Raw genomic sequence first — 14,049 nt, 5'->3', positions numbered from 1 at the left:
CCATAATCAGCTCACCCTCAGCCGCGGTGCAGGGGGCGGAGCTCCTCTCCGCGCTCACACCGTCCGTGGCTTTCTCCCAAAACTGTACAGGCGTTGTTGCCGGCTCACACACTTTGACTGACGTCACAGCCTCTGGCTCCGCGGTGATCCTCAGCTCTGTCGCTCTCTCTAGCGATGGCTCGTCGGTCGCGGCGGGCTCTGGCTCTCCGTCAGCGGTGGGCTCAGGCATGCGCTCCGCACATCAGGGAGATGGTGGGCTGGGCTCTGGGTCGGGAGTGGCACTGGCGATATACTCCTGGGAACCGGCGGGGAATGGAGATCCATTTCTCACTAGTGTCCACTCCACAAAGGCGGCGAATCCCACTCGAGGGCCATTTTCGGACGTGTCGTCCGGGTAGGTGGTGAGATGGGCAATAGCCAGAAACAGTCTGGATGAGCCAGGGCGACAGGGGAGGATCCGGAGGTCCTAGGCGGAGCAGAGCCTGACAGAGCCAGAGGAGTGGAGTCCCGAGGCGCAGGATGGTCGACGCCAGACCAAGGCGGAGCCGGAGGGAGCTAGGAGCCATGGTGGAGCTGCTGGGTCGAAACAAAAACACTGAGAGAAAAAACTCGGAAACAAAACGGAGGGGAGACATGGAGGTAACTGTATTTTGGTCCGAGATTCTGTCACAATTTAGCCTAATGCGAGGAGCGAGGAACGAGGAGAACAGGAGTACACGAACAACAGCCTTTTAATCAGGAAACAGGAAACACCAGGGTTGACGTATAATCTCGGACAAGGACAGACAGCACAGACTCGAACTTAAATGCAAGGGATAATTAACAAACACAGGTGTACTGAATGACTAATTAACTGGCAAACGGAACACATGGGGAAGAAACTGGGTCACAGAGCACAACAAACAGTCCAGGGGCGTGACAATAGGCTAATTCCAAAAATATTATACTAAATAAATACTATAATAGTATATAAACACTGAAGTAATACTATTCATTAGTACAGCAGAAGGAAGAAAAAATCTTTTAAAACTCTATTAAATAAAGTTCTCCCTAGATGTTTGTATATGTATTTGAATATGTATATTTGAATATGCAGAATTGTATATATAATTTGCTGCATATATGCGTCAATTGGTTGTTTTATGTGTCTTTTGTCATTTACTCTTCTGTGTAACTGACAAGTAACAATAGGCTAATTCCAAAAATATTATACTAAATAAATACTATAATAGTATATAAACACTGAAGTAATACTATTCATTAGTACAGCAGAAGGAAGCAGACTCTCAGACAAATCTTTTAAAACTCTATTAAATAAAGTTCTCCCTAGATGTTTGTATATGTATTTGAATATGTATATTTGAATATGCAGAATTGTATATATAATTTGCTGCATATATGCGTCAATTGGTTGTTTTATGTGTCTTTTGTCATTTACTCTTCTGTGTAACTGACAAGTCTATTTATATATTTTTGTCTTTTTATTTCATATAATTACTTAGGGGTTTATTTTTTTATTGTATTTTATTTATTTATTTTATTTTTATTTCTTTGCTGTTGTTTTGTACGGAGCCCCGCACATGACATGCAAGAAAAAATAAATAATTCGTGCGAACGATTTACTAATTCGTTCCCTCAATGTACTAAAACGTGCACACGATTACTATTTCGTTCCCTCGATTTGCTAAATCGCGCGCACAATTTACAAATTCGTTCTCTCGATTTATAAATCGTGTGCACGATTTAGCAAATCGAGGGAACGAAATAGTAAATCATGCACACAATTTAGTCTACTAGTTTTTTCCTGCATGCCATGTGCGGGGCTCCATAGTTTTGTGTACCACACACTGTTGTGTGACTGATTGTCTACGTTGTTATGTATGTTTAAAAAAGAATAAACAATACAAATTTTATTAAAAAAAACTCTGTTTACTGTAGTTTCCACAAAAAAATAAAAAAACAATTGTTTTTTGTTCTTAAAATATATTTTTATTAATGACAGAAGGAATGACTAAATACAAAGCAGTATTTATTTTCATCACTTATCTATCATTGACATTATTGTTTAATTCAGGTTGTTTATTTGAGGTTTATGCAGGAAAGGTGAACGGCGAGAATGACGGTAAGGCACCTGGCACATGCTCAAAGCTCGTTATGACTGTGTTATTCAATGTGGATCGTGGCGGAAGTCAAACTCGGTGGCTAATTAGAGACTCTGTGGCCTTTCAGCCACTGCATTTAATTACAGATCTGTTGCGCACACTGAGAATGGCAAAAGTGACAGCTCATCTCTTCCAATACCCCCTAATCTCACAAACAAAAGAATAATAACCGTAGTCAATTAAATACACTCAGGGCTCAAGGCCTATTTTATTTTATTGATTTTTTTTATTTTATTGATTATTTATTTGTTTAATTTTATTTTATTTTATATGGTACAGTTCAGGTATTTATTTATGTTTAAGAAATAAACCTAAATAAACTTGAATTGAATAAAACCTTAATAAATGTTAAAAAAAGAAACAAAAGAAAAAAATGTATTCTTTTTTATTTCAAATTTTTGTTACGTGATGCAAAAGTTTGAAGTCGTTTATTTATTATAAAGTAATTTACCATTAATTATTTGTTAATTAGATTTCATTTACAGTACATGAGAAACATGTACAACAAGTAAGAAATGGGGTCAAAACTGTATCATTCTAGATTATTTTTTTATTGTATTTTATTTATTTATTTTATTTTTATTTCTTTGCTGTTGTTTTGTACAGAGCCACGCACATGACATGCAAGAAAAAATAAATAAATCGTGCTTTGATCAGTTTGAATAAAATAAGCAAATAAATAAACATAAACCATGACCCTGTTGACTTTGGATATCAGCAGCACTTGAATAAAATAAAATAAAATTAGAAATGTTTTTTTTTATGTAACTAAATTAGGTTTCTTCTTTCAGTGGGTGAAAATCAAATGTTGTCACACTATAAAATGACAATACACTAAGTAGCGGTTAATTACCGGTGTCAACTAATTTCCTGAGAAACAAATAGATTTTCTTTTGTCAGTATGAGTTCTGCTCTTAAAATGAAGCCTGACGACGTTATCATTCGACTTTTATTAAAAGATAAGCAACCACTGTTCATCAACTATGGTGTCCTTGTTTAGCCTATGAACGCATGTATGATGTAATAATCAGTCTGACTGTCTGAGTCAAAGCTCTGCCAAAATTGCATATGTTGTGGGAAAAACCTTTCCTCTCTCGAATTATACAAATATATAGGCTATTAAACATCTGTTTGTCTATCCGTCCGCCTGTCTCTCGTGACTTTTTCTTTTCAATAGACAATCATAAGCAACAGATTCATCTATTTTTAAACATTAGCTACGTTACCATAGTGATTTCAGACATATCGTTTCCAAGCAACAGCATCAAATGCAAGAAAGACATGAATGAAGGAAGAGCGTTTTATGAGGAGAATCTCTGGACTGATTACTCCTTTCTGTCCATTCCAGAAACCCGCTGGTGTCAACCCAGAGAAATGGGGAGCATTTTCACTCCCTTCCAAGTGAACGTCAAGTTATGTTAACTTGAGAGAGATCCAAGCCCAGTGAATGAGTTCGGATGAGTTGTTGACAGATCCTGTGGACGAAAGGCCACCCAGAGGACCATTTTAACGCTTTTTCATTGCATGATATGAACTATGCTTGGGATGTTTCTCCCTAAATTCATGAATGTCAGACGACGCACATACCGTGATCTACAAAATCATTTGAGCTCACTTTGATTGAAACTCTAGTCTACACTCTTAAAAATAAAGGTGCTTAAAAGGGAGCCATTTTTGGTTCTACAAAGAACCATTCAGTCAAAGGTTCTTTAAAGAACCATCTCTTTCTTACCTTTATATAATCTGAAGAACCTTCTTTCGCCAACAAAGAACCTTTTGTGAAACAGAGAGGTTCTTCCGATGTTAAAGGTTCTTAATGGAACCATTCAGACAAAAAAGATTCTTCTTTGGCATCGTGGAGCACCTTTACTTTTAAGAGTCTATTCTTCTGGGTTTTCGGTAGAATTCTTCATTTGCTGTCTAGAAGATATAAAAGATCTCACACGTGTGTTGTTTCTTTGCTAAAGGCCTGTTTATGAAGAAAAACAGTGATTTTGGTTCACTTTAATGTATCTGGGTAGGTTATTAAATGTGTTGAGTTCACCTGGACGCAGATAAAGAACAAAAGTCTCCTAAAGCAAGACTTCTTTGTGTGAAGACAAAGGCTGAACAATGAACTTAGTTTTCTCTCTTTTAAAACTCAAGCCTAAGAAAGGATGAGAAGCACATGGTACCCTCTATGCAGCAGATCCTCCAGAGCCCTGAGTGCGTGAGATCTCCGCGGACCTTCTTGGGCTGCGTCTGCGTCTCGTCCGTGCTGCTGTTGGTGGCGTTACAGATATATGCCCGAGAATAAAGCCAGTAGTCGGTCCCGATGGCGATGCTCATCAGACTAAACGCCACGAAAGCCCCCACGGTTGCCAGCAGCATCTGAATCCCACGGTCACACCACGCCATGGCCACTCATAATAATACGCGCGGTAATAATCCACGCATCGCTCAAACGCTGGAGCGCGTCGCGTTTGCGCCGCTTTGTTCTGGCAGTCGGTGTGATCAGGAAACTTGAGCGCGTCTCGTCCACATGTTGCTGTTTATATAGTGAGCAGTTGCGTGAGCTCACTCATCGGGGTTGCTTTCTATGCTTTCTGAGGAGTTTTGATCATCACCTTGTCCTTTTCCTATAATCGCATGATGATCCCTCTTTTCCAAACTCAGATGGCTTTGATTTGGGATTGCCATCTTCAAACCCCACCTTCAGTCACACTAACCAATGAGAAACACACATGGCTTGAAGACTAAGATGATGCTCTCACATCTCTTCACCATCATCATGATGAAGGAAACATTTAAAACAGAAAAGGAAAGAAAAGGTGAAGACAAAAAAATCTAATAGCCAATAAAGTAGCCTATGTTTTTGATGCTTATGTGAATTAATAAAGAGACCGGAATGAATTTTTACTGTTTTGTGTTTTATGTGGTATGAGATTCTTTACAAATATTGGATGAAGAGCAGGAGTCAGTAACACAATTAGCGCTCCAGTCGCGCTAAAATCCACTTAAAATTGTTTATATGACATATTAAAAATACTTTTTTTAATGAAAACTTGTGTTCTTGCACTCTAAAACATGCTGGGTTAAATACAACCCAGTGCTGGGTAAAATAGGGACAAACCCAGCAATTGGGTTGTTTTGACCCAGCGGTTGGGTTACCCGGAAGGTTGGGTTAAACATTTAACCCAACCACTGGGTCAAAACAACCCAATTGCTGGGTTTGTCCCTATTTTACCCAGCACTGGGTTGTATTTAACCGAGCATATTTAGAGTGTAATATAATTTATTATATGTACTACTAACCCTATTGTAAACACACACACACACACCCTTCCCATATAAAGTAAATCTATTATATTCTATATTCTATAATCTGTTGTAACATATGAGAGTGTAATATAATTTATTATATGTACTACTAACCCTATTGTAAACACACACACACACACACCCTTCCCATATAAAGTAAATCTATTATATTCTATATTCTATAATCTGTTGTAACATATGGCAGATGAGGTTTGATAACTTTAATACATTAATTATAAATGCAGCCATAACTAATATTGCTATGTTAAATTAGCCAACGATGTCTTACAAAATATGGCATAGGAGTTTTATTCCAGACATTATTTGGAAAGATTTATTATAAATGCAAGAAAGTAAAAAATATTGACATAAAGAGATTTTTTAGGCTACCAGAAATGATTTCATCACCTGTGACCCTACAGTACAAGCGGTTTGGGAAATAGATGGATGAATGATTTCATCGTCATCAGTAGTACAGTAACTGGTGCTTAACAAAAAAACTGACACAGACCTGCTTTTACACAGTATTGGGCAGATTATATCTCAAATGTGCTGCTGATTATGGATTACAGCTCTGTAATCATTCATTTACATTATTTAAAAGGGAAGTCTATTAATAAGGGAAGGGATGTTTTCCCATTGTTATCAGATGGCCACTTGAAGCAATAAGACTTTTTATTGTTTATGTATGAAATATTTGTATATTTTTCAGCTTTATTATTCATGAAAATCATACCCAGGGAAACAAATACTATATCATAATATTTTTCTCATCAGTATACAAACTGATGGCACATCCAAAAAAAGACCCTTAAAAAGGTACAATGGAATTGATGGTATTAGATTGTAATACCATGGTACTTTGATATATACTGTACCATGGTACTGAATGCTTACTCTATTTATGAATCAAACCATTCACGTGGTTCTCCAAGGAACTTGCAAGCATTCCATAACACATGATTAAAATAGCATGGAAGTACCATGGTACCTATTTGATTAGTGGCCTTACATTAGAGAAAAAACCCAATAATACCATCCTTCCAACCAGCAGTCATTTGACCAGCAGTTAAAGCAACATGCGCTGATGAAACAGTTCTCTGAAGGACAATCAAATAGATCCTCTTTGGGAGACATTAAAAAGCGATTGTTTACTGAGTTTGCGTCAAGTACCTGATTAATCTGTTCTCCTTCAATCTAATCTGCCTGGACCCTCAGAGTAAAACGATTATTCAGTCTCTCCTGGGAAACAGACATTACGACAGCAGCCGGTTGTTTGTTAGCTTAACACATTTTACACAAAAATTGCACTATTGAACGTGGAAGCCACTAAATCCATTAGCAATATGAATGTTTCTCAGAGAACACATCATAAAATAGAAACAGAGGTGCGGGTGTGCTGTTACCATTTGAGACTTGAGACTGTTTTTTATATTTATAGTGTAATAATAAGTATGGTGGAGGTGGAGTATCTAAGAAAATGAGCTGGACCCCCAGATGAGTGTGTGATCAGCCCAGTGGATCGATGGAGAATGTGTGGCTGGAATCAGGCTGGAGCACTCAGAGCGCCCTGACTGCAGACACTGATTGGGCCGACCGTGATGAACACAGGACTTCATCAATAGCAAGCAAATGGAAAGGATCTATTCACAGCTAGCTGGTTCCCTACACTCTTTTCAAGAGATGGAAAAAATATAGGTTTACATGATGTTTCGATTTACCAGTGTGTTTTTCTACACTTTGCATATTTTTGACTTGTGTGTTGATTTAGTAGTCAGATTTTGTATAACAAAAAACATTGTTTTAACCTACTTATGACAAGCAGTTTAAAAATGGAAAATAGAATAGAACAGAATAGGCTTTAGCATTCCGAAGAACCTACATAGGACAAGCTGTTTGGAAAATAGAATAGAATAGAATAGAATAGGCTCCAGCATCCCTGAGAACCTACATAGGACAAGCTGTTTGGAAAATAGAATAGAATAGAATAGAATAGGCTCCAGCATCCCTGAGAACCTACATAGGACAAGCTGTTTGGAAAATGGAAAATAGAATAGAATAGGCTCCAGCATCCCTGAGAACCTACTTAGAACAAGCAGTTTGTAAAATTGAGAATAGAATAGAATAGAATAGACTTTAGTGTTCCGAAGAACCTACATAGGACAAGCTGTTTGGAAAATAGAATAGAATAGGCTCCGGCATCCCTGAGAAACTACTTAGAACAAGCAGTTTGTAAAATTGAGAATAGAATAGACTTTAGCGTTCCGAAGAACCTACATAGGACAAGCTGTTTGGAAAATAGAATAGAATAGGCTCCGGCATCCCTGAGAAACTACTTAGAACAAGCAGTTTGTAAAATTGAGAATAGAATAGACTTTAGCGTTCCGAAGAACCTACATAGGACAAGCAGTTTGTAAAATTGAGAATAGAATAGAATAGAATAGGCTCCGGCATCCCTGAGAAACTACTTAGGACAAGCAGTTTGTAAAATTGAGAATAGAATAGACTTTAGCGTTCCGAAGAACCTACATAGGACAATCTGTTTGGAAAATAGAATAGAATAGAATAGAATAGAATAGGCTCCAGCATCCCTGAGAACCTACTTAGGACAAGCAGTTTGTAAAATTGAGAATAGAATAGAATAGAATAGGCTACAGCATCCCTGCCATGAGAACCAACATAGGACAAACAGTTCGGAAAATTGAGAATAGAATAGAACAGAACAGAATAGAATAGCCTGAAGCATCCCTGAGAGAACCTACATAAGACAAAAGGTTTGTAAAATGGAGAATAGAATAGAATAGGCTTTAGCATTCTGAAGAACCTACATAGGACAAGCTGTTCGGAAAATTGAGAATAGAATAGAATTAATATACTATAAAACTTTGTAAAAAAAAAAAGTATGTTGTGTGAGCCAGTGCAAAACTGACATGCAAAGTGGTTTAGCATGTTGTTATGCAGTTGCTAAGACAATCTGGGTGGTGGCCAGGGAGTTGCTAAGATGTGGTGCAAGGTTTTTAGCGTGTTACTTTGCAGTTGCTAGGGTGTTGCTAAGGTGTTCTGGTGGTTGCTAAGTAGTTGCTCATTGGCCCAATCAAAAGAGCCCACCTCCAAGTCTCTATGATATTCTGGTGTCTATATATGACACAAGTGCATCATTTAGCGTAAGTCTATGGGATTTTTTTGATCATTTGATTGGATAGAGAAGCAATAGCACACCTCTCCTCAGCATGCTACATGGTTAGAGGTATCATTCATGTCTTAATCACAAACTGTGTGGGATGAGTTACACATTGTAGTTTAGGGGTATGGGGGAAAAAACCTAACCCAAGTATAAGCAATAGTAATAGCAACTTAAACAGATGATGACAACACAAAGTCTTCTGATATGTTATTGCCTTTATTTCACCTTTTGAATATCATAGCCACAGACAAATCCCACGTGTCTTCACAGCTGTATATTGATGTATGCCGTGTAAATTAAAACACTTGAGATTATGTTGCCAGGATGCATCTGTGGTATCTGAAGAAGAGTGGTAAGTGTGAAATAAGCCTGAAAACATGATGTTAACACCAATTATAGCTGCAGGTTGAGCGTGATGCTCTTCGAGGAGAGGCCGCATTGTCTGACAAGTGGACCAACACAACAAAGGTCAGCACTCTGACCTTTCTACGGCATTAAAGAAGGTTCTGTGCATATTTCACCTTGACCTATGCACGAAGGACAGAACTGACAGCCCGTCTGCATATGGGTTTTACGTTATGTTTGCTGTTACAAATACTGAGACACACTGCTGTTCAAATGTTTGGGGTCAGTAGGATTTTTTGATCTTAAATCTCCTGTGCTCACAAAGGCTGAAAAAAGCACAATAAAATAGTAATATTGTGAAATATTATTACAGTTTAGCATAACTTTTCTATTTTAATAGCTGTTAAAATGTAATTTATTCCTGTGATGCAAAGCAGAATTTTCAGCATCATTGCTCCAGTCTTCAGTGTCACATGATCCTTCAGAAATCATTCTAAAATGCTGATTTGCTGTTCAAGAAATATGTTTTATTGCTAATGTTGAAAACAGTTTGCTGCTAAATATTTGTGTGGTAATTTTTCCATTACATTTAATGCATCTGTGCTGAATTAATGTTTAAATTTCTTTCAAAAGACAAAAAAAATCTTACTGACCCCAAAATTTTGAATGGTAGTACAAAAATATAAAATATACAGTGGTCCCAAAAAGTGTTTGGACACCTAAGCCACATGTAAATGTAACGGCATTAACAAAATATTATCTGCACAATTTATGCCACTAATGTGTCAATAATGAGTCCAAATACTTACTGGGTTACTGTATTATATTTGAAAAAAAATTAAGGACACAAATTTTTATCTTAATATTATTTTATCAAGCATATTCATAAGTGTATAAATTATAATCCCTGGCATAACAGATGGTTGCTATGCAACAAAAATATGTTTCATTGGCTTTGTACTGTACTCTGCACAATGACAATGAGTTTTATTGCTAATGTTGAAAACAGTTTGCTGCTAAATATTTGTGTGGTAATTTTTCCATTACATTTAATGCATCTGTGCTGAATTAATGTTTACATTTCTTTCAAAAGACAAAAAAAATCTTACTGACCCCAAAATTTTGAATGGTAGTACAAAAATATAAAATATACAGTGGTCCCAAAAAGTGTTTGGACACCTAAGCCACATGTAAATGTAACGGCATTAACAAAATATTATCTGCACAATTTATGCCACTAATGTGTCAATAATGAGTCCAAATACTTACTGGGTTACTGTATTATATTTGAAAAAAAATTAAGGACACAAATTTTTATCTTAATATTATTTTATCAAGCATATTCATAAGTGTATAAATTATAATCCCTGGCATAACAGATGGTTGCTATGCAACAAAAATATGTTTCATTGGCTTTGTACTGTACTCTGCACAATGACAATGAATGTGAATCTAATCTAATAATGATTCGTTATGGGTGCTGGTCAGTAAAAGAAATGTAAAATCAAGATTATTATACTGTACATTGTGGTACAATGAGAACTAAATATGTTAACTTACATGAAAATATTGCATGTACATATTCATCTAATCATCCACATTATGAAGGTTCCTTTAATGACTACGATTAAACAAAGGATATATAAAAAAAGATATAGCGTATAAACTGATTATCCAAAAGCTCTGTTTTGGGAAGAAGAACATTCTGAGAGACACACAAAAAAAGTGTTATTTGGAGATATGGTGAGCACATTTTGTGTGATAGCCTAGTTTTTGTGTAAATAGCACAGCTGGAACACTGCATTGAAGCCAGAAACAGACCTACGAGTTTCCCAAATCCAAAAATCAGATATTTCTCAATTCTAATGAACACATGACTTAAACGACTAATTGTAAGCCCTCAAGTAACATCACGGATGAGTGCTGTTAGTGAAATCAAATCATGTTTTTAAACCCTCGCCTGCAGATATGAATCCCATTATATTCCACAACAGCTATCGTGTAAATAAAAACGTCTTGAGCACAGCTGTCAAGACTTCTAGGCGTAATAACTCAATTAAAAACACACCATACCCTTACAGACGACCGTCCCTAAAGGCGTAATAGGGAATTTTCTCATTAACATGATAATGTTAAATTGATATCAGCTTTATCGACGCCGGGCTGATAATATCATCCTTGATTCTTTAACCTCTTTAGCTTGGAAATGTGTACTTCAGTGAAAAACAAAAACAAATATTCTTCTATTACGGGGGAAATGAGCAATATGTACAACTACAATGTAATAACTGACCTGTCATCATCTGCTGTAAAGGTCAGTGTCCTACTACTGTGTAAACAACATAATGTGGTTTGTTTAGGCTAGAGACAACCGTGATTTTACCAAGCAGGGCAAGTTCCTGGATCAGCATCCTTGTAGATCCTGGAACTACATTCATATCAGCTTAAATCTGTGTTTTGTGTGTATACTGTGCTTAGTGATTCAATACATAGGCTATTCTTATGAACCTAATTCAATTTGATTTGAAATGAAAAATACGTGGTTACATTCTGGGTTCGATTTAGGATCCCAATTATTGCTTAAACCTTATTTTTAAACCTTTCACCTTGTTAAAGTGTCATTTGATCTGTATAGGGTGTGAATTCTTTCCAGTGTGAGCGGAGGTAAAAACTGAGAGCTGCGATATTAAAATTATTTTGCCTAAAGGGAAATCAACTGAAATTTAACTCAGCGATTTGAGTTGTTGAGGAAGTCTGGTGCTGCCATCCACAGGTTACATCATGCATTATAGCCTCTTTGATTGGGCCTTTTTGATTGTAATAAAACGCCATTTTGCCTAATGATCACTTTTTTTATAATTCTATATAAAAATCTAGTTTTTTACTAGAATTACATCACTTAGTCTAATGAAGTTAAGCTGAAAGCTGCACTACTATTCAAATGTTCGGTTGGAAAGTGTTTTTTTTTGTTTTTGTAAATCAGTCAAATATTAAACATTTAAAACGGCTGTTTTATATTGCATTATATTTTAAAATACAATCTATCCCGGTGACGGTAAAGCTGATGTTTCAGCATTTTCAGTCTTCAGTGTCACATGATCCTTCAGAAATCATTCTAATATGAGGATTTGCTGCTCAAGAAACACGTCTTATTGTTATCAATGTTGAAAACAGTTGTGCTGCTTAATATTTTTGTGGAAACTGTGATACATTTATTACTCTTTGATGAATAAAGAATGAATTATGAAATATTTACTGTCACGTTTGATCAACTTAATGCGTTCTTGTGTAATTAAAGTATTAATTACAGACCTGAAAATGTTCAGCAGTACTGTTTTACTACTTAAAAGGATTTGTTTTTTTGAAAATTAAAGTGCAATCCTTTCTAACACTCAGAAACAACAGTAATCATTCTATATATGTGACCCTGGGGCACAAAACCAGTCTTAAGTCGCTGGGGTATATTTGTAGCAATAGCCAAAAATACACTGTATGGGTCAAAATGATTGATTTTAAGTAAAGATCATGTTCCATGAAGATATTTTGTAAATTTCCTACTGTAAATATATTCAAACTTCATTTTTGATTTGTAATATGCATTGCTAAGAACTTAATTTGGACCGCTTTAAAGGCGATTTTACTCTTTGATGAATAAAGAATGAATTATGAAATATTTACTGTCACGTTTGATCAACTTAATGCGTTCTTGTGTAATTAAAGTATTAATTACAGACCTGAAAATGTTCAGCAGTACTGTTTTACTACTTAAAAGGATTTGTTTTTTTGAAAATTAAAGTGCAATCCTTTTGTCTAACACTCAGAAACAACAATAATCATTCTATATATGTGACCCTGGGGCACAAAACCAGTCTTAAGTCGCTGGGGTATATTTGTAGCAATAGCCAAAAATACACTGTATGGGTCAAAATGATTGATTTTAAGTAAAGATCATGTTCCATGAAGATATTTTGTAAATTTCCTACTGTAAATATATTCAAACTTCATTTTTGATTTGTAATATGCATTGCTAAGAACTTAATTTGGACCGCTTTAAAGACGATTTTATCAATATTTGAATTTTTTTTGCACCCTCAGATTCCAGATTTTCAAATAGTTGTATCTCGGCCAAATATGGTCCTATCCTAACAAACCATACATCAATGGAAAACTTATTTATTCAGCTTTCAGATAATGTATAAATCTCAATTTCGGGCACTGAAAGGAGATGGATGATACAACAATCAGCATGTCCAAATATCTGGAGGCAAATGTGAATACTCTAACTACATTCTTTATAACACTAATATAACTACAGTTCATGATTTCCTTCAGAAATCATTCTGATATACTGACTTACAATCAATTTTGGAAACAGTTGTGCTGCTTAATATTTTTGGGACCTGTGATACTTTGTATTTATCAAAGAATCCTGAAAAAGAAAAAAAAAGTTCAAACGAACAGTATTTATTCAAAATAGAAATTGTGTAACAATATACACTACTATTCAAAAGTTTGGGGTCAGTAAATGTTTTTTTTATTTTATTTTTTTTATTAATACTTCTATTCAGCAAGGATGTGTTAAATGGATAAAATTGGAGAGTAAAGACTTGTATTGTTAGAAAAGATTTCTATTTTGAATAAATGCTGTTCTTTGTAACTTTTCACTCATCAAAGAATCGAAGAAAAATGTATTACAGGTTCCAAAAAAGCATTAAGCAGCACAACCGTTTCAACACTGATAATAAATCAGCATATTAAGGTGATTTCTGAAGGATCATGTGACACTGAAGACTGGAGCAATCATGCTGAAAATTTAGCGCTGCATCACAGAAATAAATGATATTTTAAAGCATATCAAAACAGGAAACCAATATTAGAAATTGCAATAATTTCACAATATTACTTTTTTTTAAATTTTTTGGTCAAATAAATACAGCCTTGATGAGCATAAGGGACTCCATTAAAAAAAAAGCATGAAAAATCTTACTGATCCCAAACTTTTGAACGGCAGTGTGTGTGTGTGTGTGTGTGTGTATATGTATATATATATATATATAT

At 35.7% G+C, this 14,049-nt stretch overlaps 1 protein-coding gene across 1 annotated transcript in view; it reads right to left on the bottom strand.

The window, feature by feature from the left end:
- The window catches only part of cacng4b (calcium channel, voltage-dependent, gamma subunit 4b), an 18,339-nt gene extending 13,496 nt beyond the window's left edge, over positions 1-4,843 (bottom strand). Inside the window, exon 1 of the mRNA XM_016229502.1 lies at positions 4,337-4,843. Within this exon, the coding sequence (XP_016084988.1) occupies positions 4,337-4,559 (223 nt within the window). The 5' untranslated portion in view covers positions 4,560-4,843. The remainder of the gene's footprint in view (positions 1-4,336) is intronic.
- Between the last annotated feature and the right edge of the window lie 9,206 nt (positions 4,844-14,049).

Source organism: Sinocyclocheilus grahami, unplaced genomic scaffold (assembly GCF_001515645.1).
Source record: "Sinocyclocheilus grahami isolate Dianchi unplaced genomic scaffold, SAMN03320097.WGS_v1.1 scaffold353.1, whole genome shotgun sequence".
Classification (NCBI taxonomy): domain Eukaryota; kingdom Metazoa; phylum Chordata; class Actinopteri; order Cypriniformes; family Cyprinidae; genus Sinocyclocheilus; species Sinocyclocheilus grahami.
The sequence above is the reverse complement of the archived record's forward strand: the minus strand, read 5'-3'. Positions and strand labels throughout refer to the sequence as shown.